The following is a 17895-nucleotide window of genomic DNA, read 5'->3' as shown; positions in this document are numbered from 1 at the left end:
CTTCAGGATTTCCAAATAGAATGGGATACTTTTGTCTTAACAAAGTGGTGAGAAACAGCTGTGTTTTTCTAGGGAATAGGGAGAAGGGATTTATTTATCTCCATAATAGCAGATAATTTGGCTCTGAAAACAAAGTGTAGTCTTTCATTGTTGATCTAGTATTCCTGTGAACTGTGCATTTCAGCTGGGATGCAGTTCTTTTCTTTTTAATTAAAATCTCTTAAGAATTACAAAAAGGATGTACATTTCAAAACTTATCACTGTTTACTGTTTTGCCACAAGCCAGTAGCTGAATTACAAAATACACTCACCATGTCTTAATAATTTAGTAGTGTAATTAAATTTTATCAACATCTTCAGATAATGCCAGCAACTGTCAAATGGTTGATTTTTAATTTACTTAGTTTTCTAGGTCCTCACCAAGCCATTTGTTCATTAAGTAATGTTTATGCGAAACAGATATAACAAATAGGCACTGAAACAAAATATAATTTTTTCATAATTTCATAGTAGATTCTGAAGATGGCTTAATTTCAGACCCTTGGCTGTTAGAATCGGCAAAATACTGTATTGGAAGGAAGAGGCAATGTGTGTGGAGGGAGCGTGGGGTTCAGTAGATATGATAGCACCAAGCGCAGCGGGACAGATTTACCTGGTGGCTGCAGGGCTATATGAGAAGGTGGTCTAAGTGAGCGGGACATGTGGCTGGGGTTTCTTTGCTCGCGCTGCCCATTTTATGAAATTATAAGGCATCCTCTATGTGTGCTTAATAAATGTTAATAAATACATGAATATATGTATCATATTGACCCATGAGAAGCCTGTTGTCTCAGGTTTGATCAAATATGTGCCAGACCCTTTGGATCCCTGGAAGCCATGTGAAACCCACAAAAGAACGAATGTAGCTGAGGACCAGTGCACCACCACGCTCTTGTGCCTTTGTTTATTCTGTTTGCACGGCCTGGATTCCCTTTACTTCCGAGTTTAACCCACGTTCTTCTCCAGCTGCTACTGTGGATTGCCACATTTCTGGATGCCTTTTTTTTTACTTTTTCTCCCTCAGAATTAGCTGCTTCCCGTCTTTGTGCTCTTCTGGCGTTTGCACAGACCTCTTCAAGTGCGTGGCTTTCCATCATCCTCGGGTGTTTCGTTCTTGCTGCTGGCTTGCCCTGCACTCCTTGGGGGCAGGACTCCCCCTATCTTTGTGTCTCTAGTACTTAGATGCCTCACATGCACTAGGTCAGTCAAAATCATACATTGTAACAAGCCTTCCTTCTCCTTCTCTAGCTCAAGGGGATATCTTCTGCCCTATAAATGAAAAAAGAAAATGGTACTTTCTTTTACCAGATGACTGTTCGTGTTTGTCTCAGTGTATCCAGTCAAGTTTTATTTATTTATTTATTTATTTATTTATTTTTAAAAAGATTTTATTTATTTATTTGACAGACAGAGATCACAAGTAGGCAGAGAGGCAGGCAGAGAGAGAGGAGGAAGCAGGCTCCCTGCTGAGCAGAGAGCCCGATGCGGGGCTTGATCCCAGGACTCTGAGATCATGACCTGAGCCCAAGGCAGAGGCTTAACCCACTGAGCCACCCAGGCGCCCATCCAGTCAAATTTTAATTCAGTTCCCATCTTCTTGGTGAGGTTTTGTGATTTCAGTGACTCCCGCTCATTCCTCTGTCTAAACACCTATGTTTCTTTGTTTCTTAGTTCTGTTGTTTCTTGCATACATTCACTGTCTTTCTCTCTATTACATTATTAGCATCTTAGGGACAGAGGTCATGCCTTACATTGCTTTGTACCAAGGTACACGTCATAACGGACAAACAAAAGTAACACAAGATTTAATAAAAAACACTTAGAAGTGGGTGTTGTTTAGGGGAATGTTCAGATTGTAGCAATTTCAAGTGTCTGTGTCTGAGCCAAAATCAGATTAATTCTGAGTGTTGTGATTGGCTCAGTGTTACAGTGAGGTCTGCCTTTGTTGATAACCTTGTGAAGGTCGCACCTACAATGGATATCTGAACGTGGCCGGCAGGAGGCCCTGCTGGCGGAGCTCCTCTCTGTGAGTTCTGCAGCCACGGTTCTCTCCAACGTCACCAGGGTCCCAGGCCCCAAAGTCCCTGAATTGGAGATGAAGCATTAACTGTGCCTTTCTCAAAATCGGAAAGGGAGGAAGTCTGCTATTGTTATTCATTTCTCTTCAGTATACAGCCTGTGCTTGGAAATTATATACAGAGCAGTGTGTTCTGTTTGGTGATTTATGATTTCTTTCCTCCCTGGAGTGTTTTTCCCAAAGGGCTGACCGCTGTTGATAGGCAGGCAGTGTATACCTGCTGGGAGTCTCCTCTTCAGCACGTGGTACAGCAGTGTTCGAGAAAGGCACCTCGCTTCACTGTGTGTGGTGAGGCCCCTTCTCCCTTTTGGATTTGCAGTAACAGAAAAGTATTATTAGCTCCCTGTTTTCTCCCTTCCTGCCTTTCTTTCTTCTTCTCTTTTGAGATAGTCACTGTATTTAGTCCTGCTAAATTACTTTTCTGGATTACATTCCACCCTCAGATAAGACCCCAATTCTTTTATTCTTTTTTTAAATTAATTATTTTATTTATGAGAGCGCGAGCACAAGCAGGAGTGCTGCAGAGGCGGAGGGAGAAGCAGGCTTCCTGCTGAGCAGGGAGCCCAAAGTGGGGCTTGATCCCAGGAGGCTGGGATCATGACCTGAGCCACCCAGGTGCCCCAAGACCTCAGTTCTTTATTTCCATTTCCTCTGATGTTTTATCTTTCTAAGAACTGATTTTGGGATTAAATTAGCCCATAATCCTAAAGAAATGTAAAAGCTGAAAATCATCTTGAAGTTTGTTTCAAACTCATTTGTTGGCAAAATCTGATCAGAATTAATTAAAGTTATTTAGAATATTTGTCTCCTTACTGTGATTATGTGTATGTTTCTCTGCAGAGTAATATATTATAAAATTATAATTATAAAAAAATAATATATTTTTTCAGGGGTGCTGCCTCAAGGCTTGCTGGTGTGTTTTGTAATACTGTATATACTTAAGTGAACAGATATTGTATAATACTGTATACACTATAAAACCTTTCTAATATCTGAGAAATCCTAAATTCATATCTGGCCCAAAGAATTTAGATCACGGACTGTGGACGGTACTAGATTCGGTTTCCTAAGCAGCTGCTGTGTTTGTGTTTAAGAGCCTTTATTAACAATCTTTGAGATCAGCATAGTGACTTCTAGGTTGCTCTGCAGGCAGTGAAGATAAGAGGAATCCACACCCTCCTTTCCCCATTACTATAAAGTACAGGTTCAGTAGGAAAAAAAGAAAAGGAAAATGAACCTGAGCTCAATCATAGGCTGACTGTTGTCCCCTAACACTTACTTGTAAAACGGGAGAACAGGAGCAAAGATTGGAAAGGGGTGTTTACTGGTAGGATTGAAAGTTTCAGTTTCAGTTGACTACTCTTGGTTCTGGGCAAAAGGGTCAGAGTGACCATTGTGGTTATATTCATAACTCCAGCACCTCCTTAAAATATTCTCAATAATTGAGGTAAAAGAAAGATGGTGCCTATGTCTTAGCTTCTCTTCTGCTCTACTCGTAGCAGCTTGGAATGTCTTAACAACTTTAATTTACCTTTGAAAGACCTAAAAAATGAACTCACTCTTCTTGGGCTTATAAAAGTGACATTCTTGAAGTTTCTTGATGTGTGGCAATCACTTTCTGCTGTCCATGTAGAAATAAAAGAGTGAGAAATTCCTGAAGAAATTTGGAACGTGGGTAGGACATATTATATGGGAGAAATAATATATATAGTGGGTACATGGTATAGATCCAGAATGTTATTGGCTATTTTGCTTTGGAAAATTTTGTTGAACAGATTTAAAGTCATTTGAGAGAAGAACATTGTATAATTCCATTTTGAACATCTTACTCTAAAAAACACTTAATCATATGCATATGATTCATACTTGTAGTTATCTGAGAAAATAATTAGCTACTCTGAATGTATAAATTCGAATGTCTTTTCCGAATACTTGACTTTTTTTAGATTATACATTTGTGTTTATCATATACAGTTTAAGTGCTGATCAGTTCTGTGAATGCAACATACATGATCCGTATTCGTGTTTAGATCAAGCTGAGGTTTACAGATTATTTACACAAATTGTAGGTCACTCTCTTGAGTTTCTGTGATTTGTTTCCTAAGCGTTTTTAATTCCCTTACTGCTAGGCCGTCCGAGTCTTGCTCATGTCCATCTTTGTCAAGTGCACTTCTTGTTGATTCTGATCTGCTGGGTCCTTAGAATCCAGTTATGGTCATTCAGGCTTGTAGACATTTTCTTATGCACCTGTCTGAAATGTCAATATTTATTAATATATGTCAGGTTCCGGGTAGACAGTGGTGAACAAGACTTTTATTGTTCCTGCCTTCATGAGATTTAAAGTTGAATAGATTTCTTTTTTTTTATTTAAACAATAAAGATAAGATGTTTATTTAAAATTCATGAATTACCTGAAACTTTTCCATCAGTAATATGAATTCAGTTTATTTATTTATTTATTTATTTATTAAAGATTATTTATTTACTTGACAGAGAGAGATCACAAGTAGACGGAGAGGCAGGCAGAGAGAGAGAGAGAGGGAAGCAGGCACCCCGCCGAGCAGAGAGCCCGATGTGGGACTCGATCCCAGGACCCTGAGATCATGACCTGAGCCGAAGGCAGCGGCTTAATCCACTGAGCCACCCAGGTGCCCCTGAATTCAGTTTAAATAAGACTTTTTATTTAAATCATTTTCATGACACTTTAAAAAAAAATTTGTTTATTTGACAGACAGAGATCACAAGTAGGCAGAGCAGTGGACAGAGATAGAGGGGGAAGCAGGCTCCCCACTGAGCAGGGACCCCGACACGGGGCTCAATCCCAGGACCCTGAGATCATGACCTGAGGTGAAGGCAGAGGCTTAACCCACTGAGCCACCTAGGTGCCCCCATTTTCATAGATATCTTGTTAGTTAAAACTTATTGATCACAGGAGGGTGTACAGAAGTGAAGGTTTCTCCACCTAGATATACTACATTCACATGTATGATAACATCTAATTGCACACTGGATTTGTACCAGAACTGGGACTTGAACTTGTGTCTTCTGATTCCCAGCCCAGTGCTTTTTGCATTGCATTATGTGACTTTCTAGGACAATATGATGTAAAACTCAGAAAAGGTTCTGAGATAAAGTACAATAACTGCAAAGGGGGATATGGCAGCATGCAGGGATATATATGTTCAGAATGTTTGTTCTCTTTATGCTGACTTTCCTCCTTAATCTAAGAGCAGCAGCTGGGTGCAGCTGGGAGGCCTAACTCTTTTTGCATATCGTGTATTCTAGTTTGTACCTGTTCAAACTGGGCCTGGCTCCTCAGATTCAAGACCTATATGGAAAGGTTGACTTCACAGGTAAGGAGTTACAGACTTGGCAGGATATGCTTGATTTATGTGGAAATAGCCTGGAGAGTCAACAATACCAATCTTAAAGACATAGGGCTTAAAAAAACACTCTGGCAACAGAGATCAAAGAAGTGTAACTTGCTTCTCCTGGTGCATTGAGAAGACAGGTAAACTGGGAATTTCAAACTCTGTTCTCTCATTTTAGGAAGTACCTACAGTGGGCAGAACAAGGGGTGACAATTTAGTAATTTAAAAATTTAATTTGTTTACCTTATTCTGTATGTGTTTGCTTTTGTCAGATGCTTGAAGAGATGGGGGCTTTGGGAGAAAAAGAACAGTGGTATTATTGGTTGGGGTAATATAGATTCAAATCCTTTGAACTGGCCATTGTTCTATAGACTTGGGAATTTTAAATTTAATAAAACTTTTATCTGTGACATTTTTCCTTCTGGGGAAGTTGTTCACCAGACCTGGGGAAAAGGGCCAAACCTTACATGTTGTTTTCTTTATCATTTGGCTTCCTGCCTTGGAAGCAGAATGGTCCCATAGCAGCTTCTGACTTGGTGTGTAAAGACATCTGGCTGGCTTGTGGGTCATTTGTTCCTGAGCTCCCTTCACAGCTGCTCCTTCCCAAGTACATTGTAGGAAATGCCACAAGTAGCAGTTTTGAGCAACTCTTTTCTGTAGGGCTCTTTCTCATGTTACACTGACTTTTGGTGCTCTTGATAATAGTAATAATAGTTAATATCTACTGAGTGTATGCTTTGTGCCAGGCACTATGTTCAGTGCTTTCCGTATATCATCTCATTAAATCCTCGTAACAGTCCTAGGAGGTTGCCGCCACTTCATCCCATTGTGTAGTTGGGGAATCTCTTTCCTTCTCTGAGTTCTGGAAAGGTGCTTAATTTGCTCGCCTGGGTCTTCATCTTTTCCTGTAGAAGAGGAAATCAACAACATGAAGATCGAGCTGGAGAAGTACGGGATCCAGATGCCCGCCTTCAGCAAGATAGGGGGCATCCTGGCTAACGAGCTCTCGGTGGACGAAGCTGCGTGTAAGCAAGGAGAAACTTTGTGGGTTCAGATGGGTTTGTTGCTACCACCTTCAATCAGGAATACTGTGATGGTCCCAGACGTTAGGAGTTTTGCTAGCAAGCTTAGGTCGGTAGAGGGAGGTCAACACTGCTGCGGTCTTCTCTGCTACTGTTATTTGGAAGTGAGTGATTTTGATGAAAATGAAAGCATTAGAAAGTGAGTTCTACATTTCACTGTCTCTTTGGGTTTGTTATTTTTGTCATGGTACTTACGTGATGATTGAGGGTGAACATTGCTATAATACCTGCTTGCAAAGCTCTTTAACGAGTATTTCCCTGTGAGATTCCAAACTCAGCATCCCAGACATGGGATCGCAGGGAGAGCTGTGGCTCTGTGCATCCAAGAGGAGACTAGGCTTACTGGATTCAGGGAGCCATTCCTCCAACTCCAGTCATCATTTCTCTATCACAGTGAGCCTTTTCCTGCAGTAGGGGGTATGATGTTGTTCTGGGTGTGTCATGTACCTCCCTTACTCTATATAACCCCAGTGTTCCATGTTTTGATTTTTTAATTTAATTTTATTTTCTTAGTGCATGCTGCCGTTATTGCCATTAATGAGGCTGTTGACCGTAGAATTGCAGCCGACACATTTGCGGCTCTGAGAAACCCCAATGCCATGCTTGTAAATCTTGAAGAGCCCTTGGCTTCCACGTACCAGGATGTGCTTTATCGGGCCAAGCAGGAGAAAATGACCAACGCTAAGAATAGGGTAAAAATGGAACATTTTTCTTTCTAATTGATTTATATTCTTTCATTGTTTGATATGAGTCCATTTTAAAAATCAGTTTTCTTGAAGTATAGTTTATACACAGTAAAATTTACTATTTTACATGTATGGTTCGATGGGTTTTGACAAACGTGTGTGGTTACAAAACCATCACCCCCAGAGTCCCCCGGTCCCTCTTCAAAATCAGCCTCCACTCCCCATCCCTAACCCCAGGCAACCTCCAGTCTGAATCGATCACTGTATTTACCCTTTTAAGAATTACATATAAATGAAATGGATTTACATAGTATACAGTCTTTTGGTATTAGATTCCAATTTGACTAATATTCTTTAATTTTGTGTGAACCAATGAGAAGTTCTGAGATCTGGTCTTTGGGTGTGCCGTTCCGCTCAAGTCCAAGGCAAGGATGCAGGCTCCTGAGTGAGCAGAGTTCACCAGGGCTTCCTGCTCCTGCCCAGTTCTGGAACCTTCCTTGGGCTTGTTGTTAACAAGTGGGTCTGCTTTTTATGTTTTTAGTTAAGAGCTGTGTAGCATTGCATTGTGTGCTCCATTAAGGATTTTAAGCCACACCCTTATTCTTTGTTCTCTCCTGGCTGGGGGAGCAGTATAAGAGTGTTTCTGAGGTCTTCTTAGAGACCTGAACTGATTCATTGCACTTTTTACTCACTTTCAGACAGAAAACTCTGAGAGAGAAAGGGATGTTTATGAGGAGCTGCTCACTCAAGCTGAAATTCAAGGCAATATAAACAAAGTCAACAGTAAGTACGTCCCTGGGTTGGGTACCTGCAGGGATGCTGCAGAATAATGTGGGTGTTGATCTGTTCTTGGACTGACACGTTGGTTTATTTACCTTAATTTTATTTTTATTTTTTTAAGACTTTACTCATTTATTTGTCAGATTGAGAGAGAGCGAGAGAACGAGTGAGCTCAAGCAGGGGGAGGAGGCAGGCAGAGGGAGAAGCAGGTTTCCCGCTGGGCAGGGAGCCCAATTTGAGACTCAATCCCAGGACCCTGGGATGGTGGCCTGAGTCGAAGGCAGATGCTTAACTGACTGAGCCACCTAGGCATCCCTAAGTTTATTTTAGACATTAGTGGATTTGTTTACGAACTATTGCTTCTGCCTTTTTTTGTGTACATATGTCTTCTGTTTCAGATGCTGTCTTCCTCAGGCAGGCCCTCCCTCTATCTGCTATAGCTTCTAGAACTCCTCTTGTTGGCTAATTTCACTCTTTTACCCTGTATTAACACATTTAAAAAAAAATCTAAATAGGGATTTTATTTTTCCTTACTTATTTTTTTAAGTAGACTCCATGCCCAGTGTGGAGCCCAACACAGGGCTTGAACTCACGACCCTGAGATCATGACCTGAGCTGAGATCAAGAGTCGGACGCTTAAATGACTGAGGCACCCAGGTGTTCCTATTTTTCCTATTTTTATTTTTTAAAAAGATTTTATTTATTTATTTAGAGTGAGAGCAGGGAGAGGGTCAGAGGGTGAGAGAGAGATCTCAAGCAGACTCCATGCTGTGAGTGGAGCCCAGAGCAGGGTTTAGTCTCACAACCCTGAGATCAGGACCTGAGCCAAAACCAAGAGTCGGAGGCCTGATGAACTGTGTCACCCAGGCACCCATATTTTTCCTATTTTTGAAAGTAATATTATAATTTCATCTTTATTTCAAAGAGTAATGCAAGTTATCCAGATGTAAACCAAAACCACAAAAAAAATTAGACCTCCATTCCCTAGAAATAACCGGTATTGATTTTTTTTTTTTTTTAATTTATTTGAGAGAGAGAATGCACTTGAGAGAGAGAATGCACGCACAGAAGCAGTGGGGAGGGGCAGAGGGAGAGAAAGAAGCCAGCTCCCCACTGAGCAGGGAGCCTGACCGAGCCACTCGGGTGCCCCACTACTATTGATATTTTTATGCATATCTTTAAAAATATATTTAAACAAAAATGAGATTATACCATTCTTACTGATTTTTCTCTATATGTGTTACATACTTTTGAGGAATTTATGTCTTAAAAATGTCATTTTCGTTTTGTCACTCTTTTGCTATAGAACCTGCATTGATTGGTTCCTCACTACTTGCCCAACAAAAAGCAAATCCCTAGCCTAGCGGAGTTTTTATTTTTATTTTTATTTATTTTTATTTTTTTAAGATTTTATTTCTTTGACAGAGAGAGATCACAAGTAGACAGAGAGGCAGGCAGAGAGAGAGGGAGGGAAGCAGGCTCCCTGCTGAGCAGAGAGCCCGATGCAGGACTCGATCCCAGGACCCTGAGATCATGACCCGAGCCGAAGGCAGTGGCTTAACCCACTGAGCCACCCAGGCGCCCCTAGCGGAGTTTTTAATGTGGTATTTTATGCATACAACTCTCTGTGTAAACTCATTTGCCTAATTGTGTCCCATATTCATTGTCTTCCTTTCTTGACTCATGAAAGCGTCTCGCTCTGGAGTGGCTTGGACCTGGGACTTGCTCTCTGGGCTTCTTACTAATAGTTGTGTGACATGGACCCCTGTGGCATAGAATTGTTCTGCCGATGGTGAGATAATGCATACAAATTGCCTGGTATTTAGTGAGTACCCATAAACATTGGCATTATCACAGCTTTTGCTGATTGTGTATTCCCACTATAATGCCCTCGTGCCTGATCTCTTACCTGACCCAGATTATACCCGGCATTCACGGTCCACCTCACTTCGCACCTGCGCCCATTCTCGCTCTCCCGTGGCATTTATAGACTAACTGCATAATTTTTCTTTTCTTTTAGATTTTATTTATTTGACAGACAGAGATCACAAGTAGGCAGAGAGGCAGGCAGAGAAGGGGGTGGGGGGAGCAGACTCCCTGCTAAGCAGAGAGCCCGATGCGGAGCTCGATCCCAGGACCCTAAGATCATGACCTGAGCCGAAGGCAGAGGCTTTAACCCACTGAGCCACCCAGGCCCCCTAACTGCAATTATATGTTGTCTTATATTGTTTGCCTTTGTTTCTGACATCTCTAACTCCTTGAAGTACAGATTACTTAGGAGTCCTGCTTCTTTTGAAATCCCTGTAATTCCTAGTGTAATGGTTAGACTCACCAGAAGAACTAAAAAGCTTATTTGATTTCAACCAGACTTGACCTTGTTTTGCTAAAGAGGATAATAACAACAGTAATAGTAATCTGTGTCCTCTGTGTTCACTGGGAGGCACTAATTTCTCCCTTGAACCAAGAATCTGAATAACTAGAGAGAACTTTACAGGATTTTACCAGCTCCGTATGACTGGGGGCTTTAAATCCCGACCAGGAGTCTTTGTATTCTGTTCATCCTGATTCATTTAAGATAATGGTTTTCTGAATAGAGTAACAGTTGTTCCATTCACGTGTGGGTGATGTGTTGTGCTTTATCTATCTGTATGAATCCTAAGCCAGCAGATACAAACCAGAGTGTCCTTTTATCTTTAGTTTTCTCTGTGAGAAGAAAGTCCAGCATGTTCCTTGCTGCGTACACTGCATAAAACACTCTTTGTTTTAATAAGGCTGTTTTTCTCCTACTATGTTGTTTAGGATTTTATGACCGTTGTAGCTTTACCTGGCTAAGTCAGTGAGAGTCGGTTATAAACCTCTGGGGGAAGAGCCGTAGCCATATGTGCTTACAGTGTTCCTTTTGGGATGCCCCGGATGGCTCAGGGGGTAAAGTGCCTGACAGGGTCTCATCTCAGGTCACGATCTCAGGGCTGTGAGATGGACCCCCCCCCCGCAACCGTGTTGTGGTTGAGATTCTTTTCCTCTCCCTCCGCCCTTCCCCCTCCACTGCCTCTCTCTAAAATAAATACTTCTTAAAAAAATTCCCTCAAGTAGCTTTCAGTGTAGCAGGGAAGATGGACCTGCAAGTGAGTAATTTCAGAGCAACTTGCTTAGAACAAGGTATCAAAGGCGTATGAGGTGCAGTCGTAGAAAAAGAAAGGAATAATGACTTCCCCTTGGAGGTTTGTGTAAGAACCTTCACTGGATAGACAGGTGAGGATAAGGCAGGATTCCCCAGAGAGGGACAATCTTTTCCTAACCGGAGAGCAAGAGAAGGTTGTGTGCTAGAAAGATAGGGAACTTTAGGTCCCAGGAATTATCTTAAATATAGATAGGATTCTTTCCCTGAGGGTGTGAGACCAGCATTGAAGCCACTGCCCCAGGAGAAAGCTGCAGGCCAGATAGTTAAAAATGAGAATAAGTTTTTATTTACTTTTTTAATAGAACAAGGAAAATTAGAACTTAGTGGAAGAAAGTATTTAAATAATGTTCTAAACTTCATCATCTTTATAGTATGAACGTTAGTACATGCTTATTTAAATTTATTTATGTAGTAAGAATGCTTCTAGTAAAAGCATAGTCGGCCAGATGCTTTTGTAGATGGATAATCTCAGATTCTCATCGAATACCTAGAGAAGGCCTGGTTGTTTACCTGTATTGGTTTTATTTTCTGTCCCCACTCCTGTAAAAGCTCTACCAGGACGGACATCATTTGTTCTGTTCACAGCTGTGTTTGGGGCACAAGGCAGGTGTTGGGTAAATGCTGTTGAGGGAGTGTGGGCAGGTCGTTGGCTAATGGTCACAGGGACCTGCAGCCAGGACTCTAGGAGCCGGTGCCTTGGTGCGGTGATGAGTTAGCTGAGCTACAGGTGTGATCACTGGGAAGAAGTGAAGAGTCCCTTAGGCGTCTACAGAGATTTAAAAATTTTTTAATTAAAAATTTTTTTCCTTTTAACACCTCATATTAATTTTCTTTTTGTTTTTTGTTTTTACTAACATTGAAACATTTAAAATTTTTAAGTGCTGCTATGCTCCAGATATTTTGATTTTTAGTATATTATTATTGATTTGTTTTGCTACTTCGGAGATAAAATCAGATCCTTGGGTGGAGCATGGTGGGAGAACTCTGTTTTCTTCTAAAAATGGGGAAACTGAAAATAATACAGTAATGATCACTTCCCAGTGGCTGTTATTTTTGAAGTCAGAAAATACCTTACTCTGACTGCCAACCTAAGACCTTGTTGATTTTACAAAATACAAAGTGCTTTCATGTATGTGATTTCGTTTAATCTTAACAACACAGTGAGGAATGTGTCTTTATTGTTTTCAGATTAAGGAACTCCTAGGTTTTCACTGCCAGATGTTAAAGACCTCTCGTGACCACGATCCTCTCGAAGTAGAGAATTCAAGAGGGTGTAGACAGCCGCTACCATTCCCCGGGGTCAGACCGCCCCTGCTGTCTGGGCACTCACTGTCCTGGTGTGTTCAGGAGGTAGTGGAGTAGTGAAGGGATTCAGACTGATGCTGTTAAGAAGGAATGAAGGCTCTTTAGTCTCGGCTGGACTGTCAGAGGGAAAGAGGGACTGGATGTATTTAAGCGTCAGCACTAGGGTGAAAGCTTTCAGTTTGTTTTGTTTTGTTTTTAAGGAAGATTGCCCGAAGATGTAGTACATTGCTGTGGGAGAAGCCTTCTCCTATTCAGGAGTTTCATCTAATAACAACTTGGTGTTTAGAGAGCATTTAGACATGCATTGGTTTGGGTTGGTGCCTCTTCTGTTGCTGCCCATATGGGTGCCAAGGTGTCTGCATCTGGAAGCTCTTTAGTAGGCCTGAGGTGTGTCCAGGAATCCATTAACTGACGAACAGCCTTACTGGGGACCCCTGGACCTGGTGACTTTAAGGTTCTCTTCCAGTCCCAAGATCTTGTGCTTCTGTGATATTCCAGAACAAAGGCCATCTGAACTATATTTCCCTCATCTGAAATTGAGATTGGTTTTGGGGAAGGAAGAGTATTTTAGGCTGTGATGCTCACATAGTGTTCTCATAAACTGGCCTTTTCCCCTCCTCAGCGTCTTCTGCCTTAGCAAACGTGGACCTGGCTTTGGAGCAGGGCGTGGCACTGGCCTTGTTCAAGGCCCTGCAGTCTCCAGCTCTGGGCCTTCGAGGGCTACAGCAGCAGAATGGGGACTGGTACCTCAAGCAGCTCCTGAGCGACAGAGAGCAGAAGAGACAGGTAAAAGTCGGGCGGGCCGAAGCCACAGGCGTTCATGCACAGCCATGTGACTCATGTGCTGTCCTTTAAAGATTTTGATGGGGCCTTTTCCCCCTGTAGTTAGAATATAACCTATGGTTTTTAGTATGACTTTTTTCCCTGCATACAGATGAAGGTTTTTAAAATATCCTCAGGTAAAAAACACACTGTCTTTAGCTCTCTTTCGCTTTTCCAGTTGTAAGCTCTCTTAAACAGGTAGTACCTCCCTCCGAACCTAACCACCCCTTCACTGGAAACATGCTGCTTGTCCCCCAACTAAAAGCCGTGGGGAAAACCTGAGTCTCTTTTACTTTCTGACTTTGGGGATTTCTACTTAAAAGAAAGCACACATCACTAGTTTCCTCCGGCCAGCACTGGGAAATGCTTAACGTGCAGGAAGAGTGGACTGTGGAATTGTACTCAGTGGGGTTTGTAGGACAAATGTGAGTGGCTTCCTTTTTTGTCTGAATGGGGACAAGCAAGTGTACATTTTGCAGACTCCCAGCATATACCAGCCAGAGTAAGTAGCATTAATGTGCTATTGAGTCTATAAAACCTCTTGTGTCAATATTTTGATGCCTCTCACAGACTGTTTTTTTTTTTTTAATGTGCTGGTGTCTGAAAAGTCACTCTACCCCAGATCTGGCGGGGCTTTGGCTCTCAGGAGGACTGCCACTTTCTCCGCACGGAGCCTGATGCTGTCACTTAGTGCCGTGGTTCTTCGCCCCTGTGACTGCTGTGAAGATACCACCGTAAGGCCTGGAGGCAGAGGCATGAGAATCTTCACGTAAATGTTCTTTGCTTTTCTCAGGGTGGCCAGGCCGATCCCCTGCAGAAGGAGGAGCTCCAGGGTGGCGTGGACGCTGCGAACGGTGCTGCCCAACAGTATCAGAGAAGTACGGGTCCCCTCCCTGCGGCCCTGAGTGGGGCTTAGGCCCCTGGGGCGTCTGAGGCCAGCTCCCGTCACTCCAAGCCTGCCAGCCATAATCGGGTACAGGGTGCCTCTGGCAGGAGGGCTCCTCTAGTTCTCAGAGTAGAGCCCGAGTCCGTATGGGCTCACTTCGGCTAGCAAGCACTTGAGCACTGGAGGAGACGACACTTCAGGGCTTGGTGGGTACCTTCTGGGCGGTGGAAGAGAGAGAAGGACGTTCCCAATGTGGGCAGAGAGGAAAGGGAAGTGTGAGCAGAGATGCGGACGGTGAAAGATGTGTTGAGGCAGCAGTGGTTAGAATAAGATCTTTGTAGATAGCTGGGCCCGAGCTGTGTAAGACAAAGGCTTGGAAAGATTGTGGAAACCTTTGAATGGCAGCTTGAGAAGCTGGTACTTGAGTCTGCAGGCTGCCCGGGATGGAAGAGATGTTTTAGAAAGATGTGCAGGACGAATTGGAGTGGAAACCGCTTCATTAGGACGTGGTTAGCATAGCGGACAGTTGCCCTGCACACAAAGGGGGAGGCTGTCTTTTTAAAGATGAAAGTTCCACTTCAAACATCACAGTTCACAGTTCATCCGCAGAATATAACTCTGTCCTATGAGAACTGCGTCTCCTTCCCCTCGGGCCTTCCCAAGCCAGCTGCATTTCTGGCCCGTTCTCTGCGCAGGGCTGGCAGCCGTGGCAGCCATCAACGCTGCCATCCAGAAGGGTGTTGCCGAGAAGACCGTCCTGGAGCTCACCAATCCCGAGGCCCAGCTGCCCCAGGTGTACCCCTTTGCTGCTGATCTTTATCAGAAAGAGCTGGCTACCCTGCAGCAGCAGAGTCCTGAGGTAAGTCAGCCCCGCCTGTGTCGGAGCGCGGAGCGGAGTGGAGGTGAACTTAATCCCCACTTCTCAGTGTACTTGGCAGAGCTTTTTTTTTTTTTTAAACCAGAAACTTAGACTTCTTACGGCTTAATTGAACCTCTGACCTCCCTCTATATCCAAGACTGTCTGTCCTCACCCTTTTCCCCTCCCCTTCTCTGTACAGCATAGCCTCACCCACCCCGAGCTCTCTGTCGCTGTGGAAATGCTGTCCTCGGTGGCCCTAATCAACAGGGCGCTGGAGTCAGGGGACATGAACACAGTGTGGAAACAGCTGAGCAGTTCTGTGACAGGCCTTACCAATATTGAAGAAGAAAACTGTCAGAGGTGGGTGCCCAGGGCGGTAGATGGAATCCGTGGGACACCGTTACTCTGTCTGTACTCTGTGTGTTGGGGGTCAGCTCTCTCTCTCAGAACTTTGGGGTTGTGAGTTTGAGTCCCACATTGTGTGTAGAGGTTACTAAAAAAATAAGCACAACCTTAAAAGAAAAAGTGCTATCTTTGCATTTTCTCGTTTTGTTGAAGGTAACTCCCCAGTCTCAAAGCTGCCCCCCAAGATATGTGAGGCTGTCAGAGCACCTTAGCTGTCTTTGGTCCTTGGATGCTGTGTCTCCAGTCTTCTCATTCCTGTCACCCCTGACAATCCTAAAGGTCCCTTTTCTTACATTGTGCTTAATCGCTTTTTTTGTTGGGGGGCGGGGCAGGTATCTGGATGAGCTGATGAAACTAAAAACACAGGCACATGCAGAAAACACTGCGTTTATTACATGGAATGACATCCAGGCTTGCGTGGACCATGTGAATCTGGTGGTGCAGGAGGAGCACGAGCGTGAGTAACGGGCCCACCCATCCCCTCAGAGAATGAACCCGTGCCAGGTGGTGGGGTTCTGTGAGCTGCTTCTAAACGCCGCTCCAGCTAAGGTTGCACATTGTTTCCAAAACGTCAGGCAACCGCTCCAGTCAGGTGGTATGTAACCAGAACTAAAACTCTCAGGAGTGACTTGAGCGTGATCTGTTATTTTTAAATGTTTCATAACAGGTAGTTCTGACACTCACCACCCCGCCTTGGGTCATCCCGCGTGGGCGTAGGGCTCGGTCTTCCCTAAGACTCCTCTCGTTTCAGTCACCAGCCCGGGCTCTGAGGCGTTCCCAGGTCACCACACTTCTGAGCCACTGGCTGTAAATTCAGAGCTTCCCTCAGCAACCCCACCTCAGGTCCAGTCATGTGCTGGAATGACTTAGAGAACTCAAGAAAGTGCTATATTTATGATTATAGTTTTTTAAGTAAGGATACAAATCAGGACTGGCCAAAAGAGGAGACCAGTAGTGATCCCAAATATAGCGGGGACCCAAATGCCAAGCTTCTGTGTCCCAGGCAGCGTCTTCGGGATGTGAATCACAGTGAGGGAAGCTCTCCTGAACTTTGGCCAGGCAGAGGTTTTCAAGGATGATTGTGAAGGATTGATCAGTGGCCACGTAATTAAACTCCATTTCCAGTCCACCCCACCCCCTCTCTCGAGATAGGAAAGCTGGGCTGATACCACAATATCAAGGGGCTCAAAGCCCCCGTATTCTGATCACATGCTTGGTCTTTCTAGCATGACCAGCCCCCATGCTGAGGCTATGAGTGGGAGGAGGGGAGGCCACCTCTTTAGCCTAAACTCTGGGGTGGTCCTAGAAGCCGGGGTGGGAATAACAGATAATTATACATAATCCAGTCATTTAGGAATTTTTTTTTTTTTAAGATTTTATTTATTTGAGAGAGAGAGATCGAGAGAGTACGAGATAGGGGAGAGGTAAGAGAAGCAGACTCCTCGCTGAGCAGGGAGTCCAATGCTGACTCAATCCCAGAACCACAGGAGCATGACCTGAGCCAAAGGCAGTCGAGTAACCAACACAGCCACCCAGACACCCTCATTTGGGAAATTCTAATGGGGTTAGTGGCACCTTCCCAGTAACTGAGGTCAAAGGTCAACTGAGTTTTTATTATACCACAGAATCTTTACAGAAGTAGCACAGCTGCCCGAGATACCTGAGGAGTGAACATTTCTAGTTTTAATTTGTTTTCCTCTGAAAAACAGTGCATTGATTGGTGAGAAGAGCCTTGCCTTAGGGTTGGGGAGCCCTGGGGTGGGATCCGCTGTCCACTTATTCAAAGTGGAATTTCGGGGCGCCTGGGTGGCTCAGTGGGTTAAAGCCTCTGCCTTCGGCTCGGGTCATGATCCCAGGGTCCTGGGATCGAGCCCCACATCGGGCTCTCTGCTCAGTGGGAAGCCTGCCTCCTTCTCTCTCTCTCTCTCTCTCTCTCTGCCTGCTTGTGATCTTTGTCTGTCAAATAAATAAAATCTTAAAAAAAAAAAAAAGCTGTTTAATTTAAAAAAAAAAACAAAAAAAAAACAAAGTGGAATTTCGAGGAAGAAATCTCTGAGCCTAGTCTTTTCTTAAAGATGTTGAATCAGGGACTTTTTACGAGCCCTTGAATGCTAACATTTTGTGAATCAGAAATGGTTTCAATCATACTTGAAAGCTATACTATTAAAGCCAGTTTTGTCAAAATTCTTTTTCATGTTAGAGCAATTAAAAATAAAACAGACTTGAGGTTTCAATGGGACTACGGATACCAGGGAGTTTATTTTAAATGAAACAAACCAAAAATTTTTAAAAATTTAAATGCTGCTCAATATTACAGGTGGCAAATTGTAATTTGAGTCATGATAGCGCTTGGGTAGATTTCTGATTACTTAGCATGTTTAAAAATTGATGTGTTTATATCA

At 43.4% G+C, this 17895-nt stretch overlaps 1 protein-coding gene across 2 annotated transcripts in view; it reads left to right on the top strand.

Moving 5' to 3' along the window:
• LOC111152707 (IQ motif containing GTPase activating protein 1) overlaps positions 1 to 17895 on the top strand; it is a 114043-nt gene that overhangs the window by 51641 nt on the left and 44507 nt on the right. For both annotated transcript variants that reach the window (XM_022511279.1, XM_022511280.1), the window contains 9 exons: positions 5402 to 5469; positions 6399 to 6512; positions 7083 to 7261; positions 7954 to 8038; positions 13144 to 13307; positions 14137 to 14221; positions 14925 to 15088; positions 15288 to 15448; positions 15826 to 15950. In XM_022511279.1, the coding sequence (XP_022366987.1) occupies positions 5402 to 5469; positions 6399 to 6512; positions 7083 to 7261; positions 7954 to 8038; positions 13144 to 13307; positions 14137 to 14221; positions 14925 to 15088; positions 15288 to 15448; positions 15826 to 15950 (1145 nt within the window). The remainder of the gene's footprint in view (positions 1 to 5401; positions 5470 to 6398; positions 6513 to 7082; positions 7262 to 7953; positions 8039 to 13143; positions 13308 to 14136; positions 14222 to 14924; positions 15089 to 15287; positions 15449 to 15825; positions 15951 to 17895) is intronic.

The sequence above is a fragment of the Enhydra lutris genome, unplaced genomic scaffold, assembly GCF_002288905.1.
Source record: "Enhydra lutris kenyoni isolate GAN:26980312 unplaced genomic scaffold, ASM228890v2 scaffoldscaffold29, whole genome shotgun sequence".
In the NCBI taxonomy this organism is placed as follows: domain Eukaryota; kingdom Metazoa; phylum Chordata; class Mammalia; order Carnivora; family Mustelidae; genus Enhydra; species Enhydra lutris.
The sequence above is the reverse complement of the archived record's forward strand: the minus strand, read 5'-3'. Positions and strand labels throughout refer to the sequence as shown.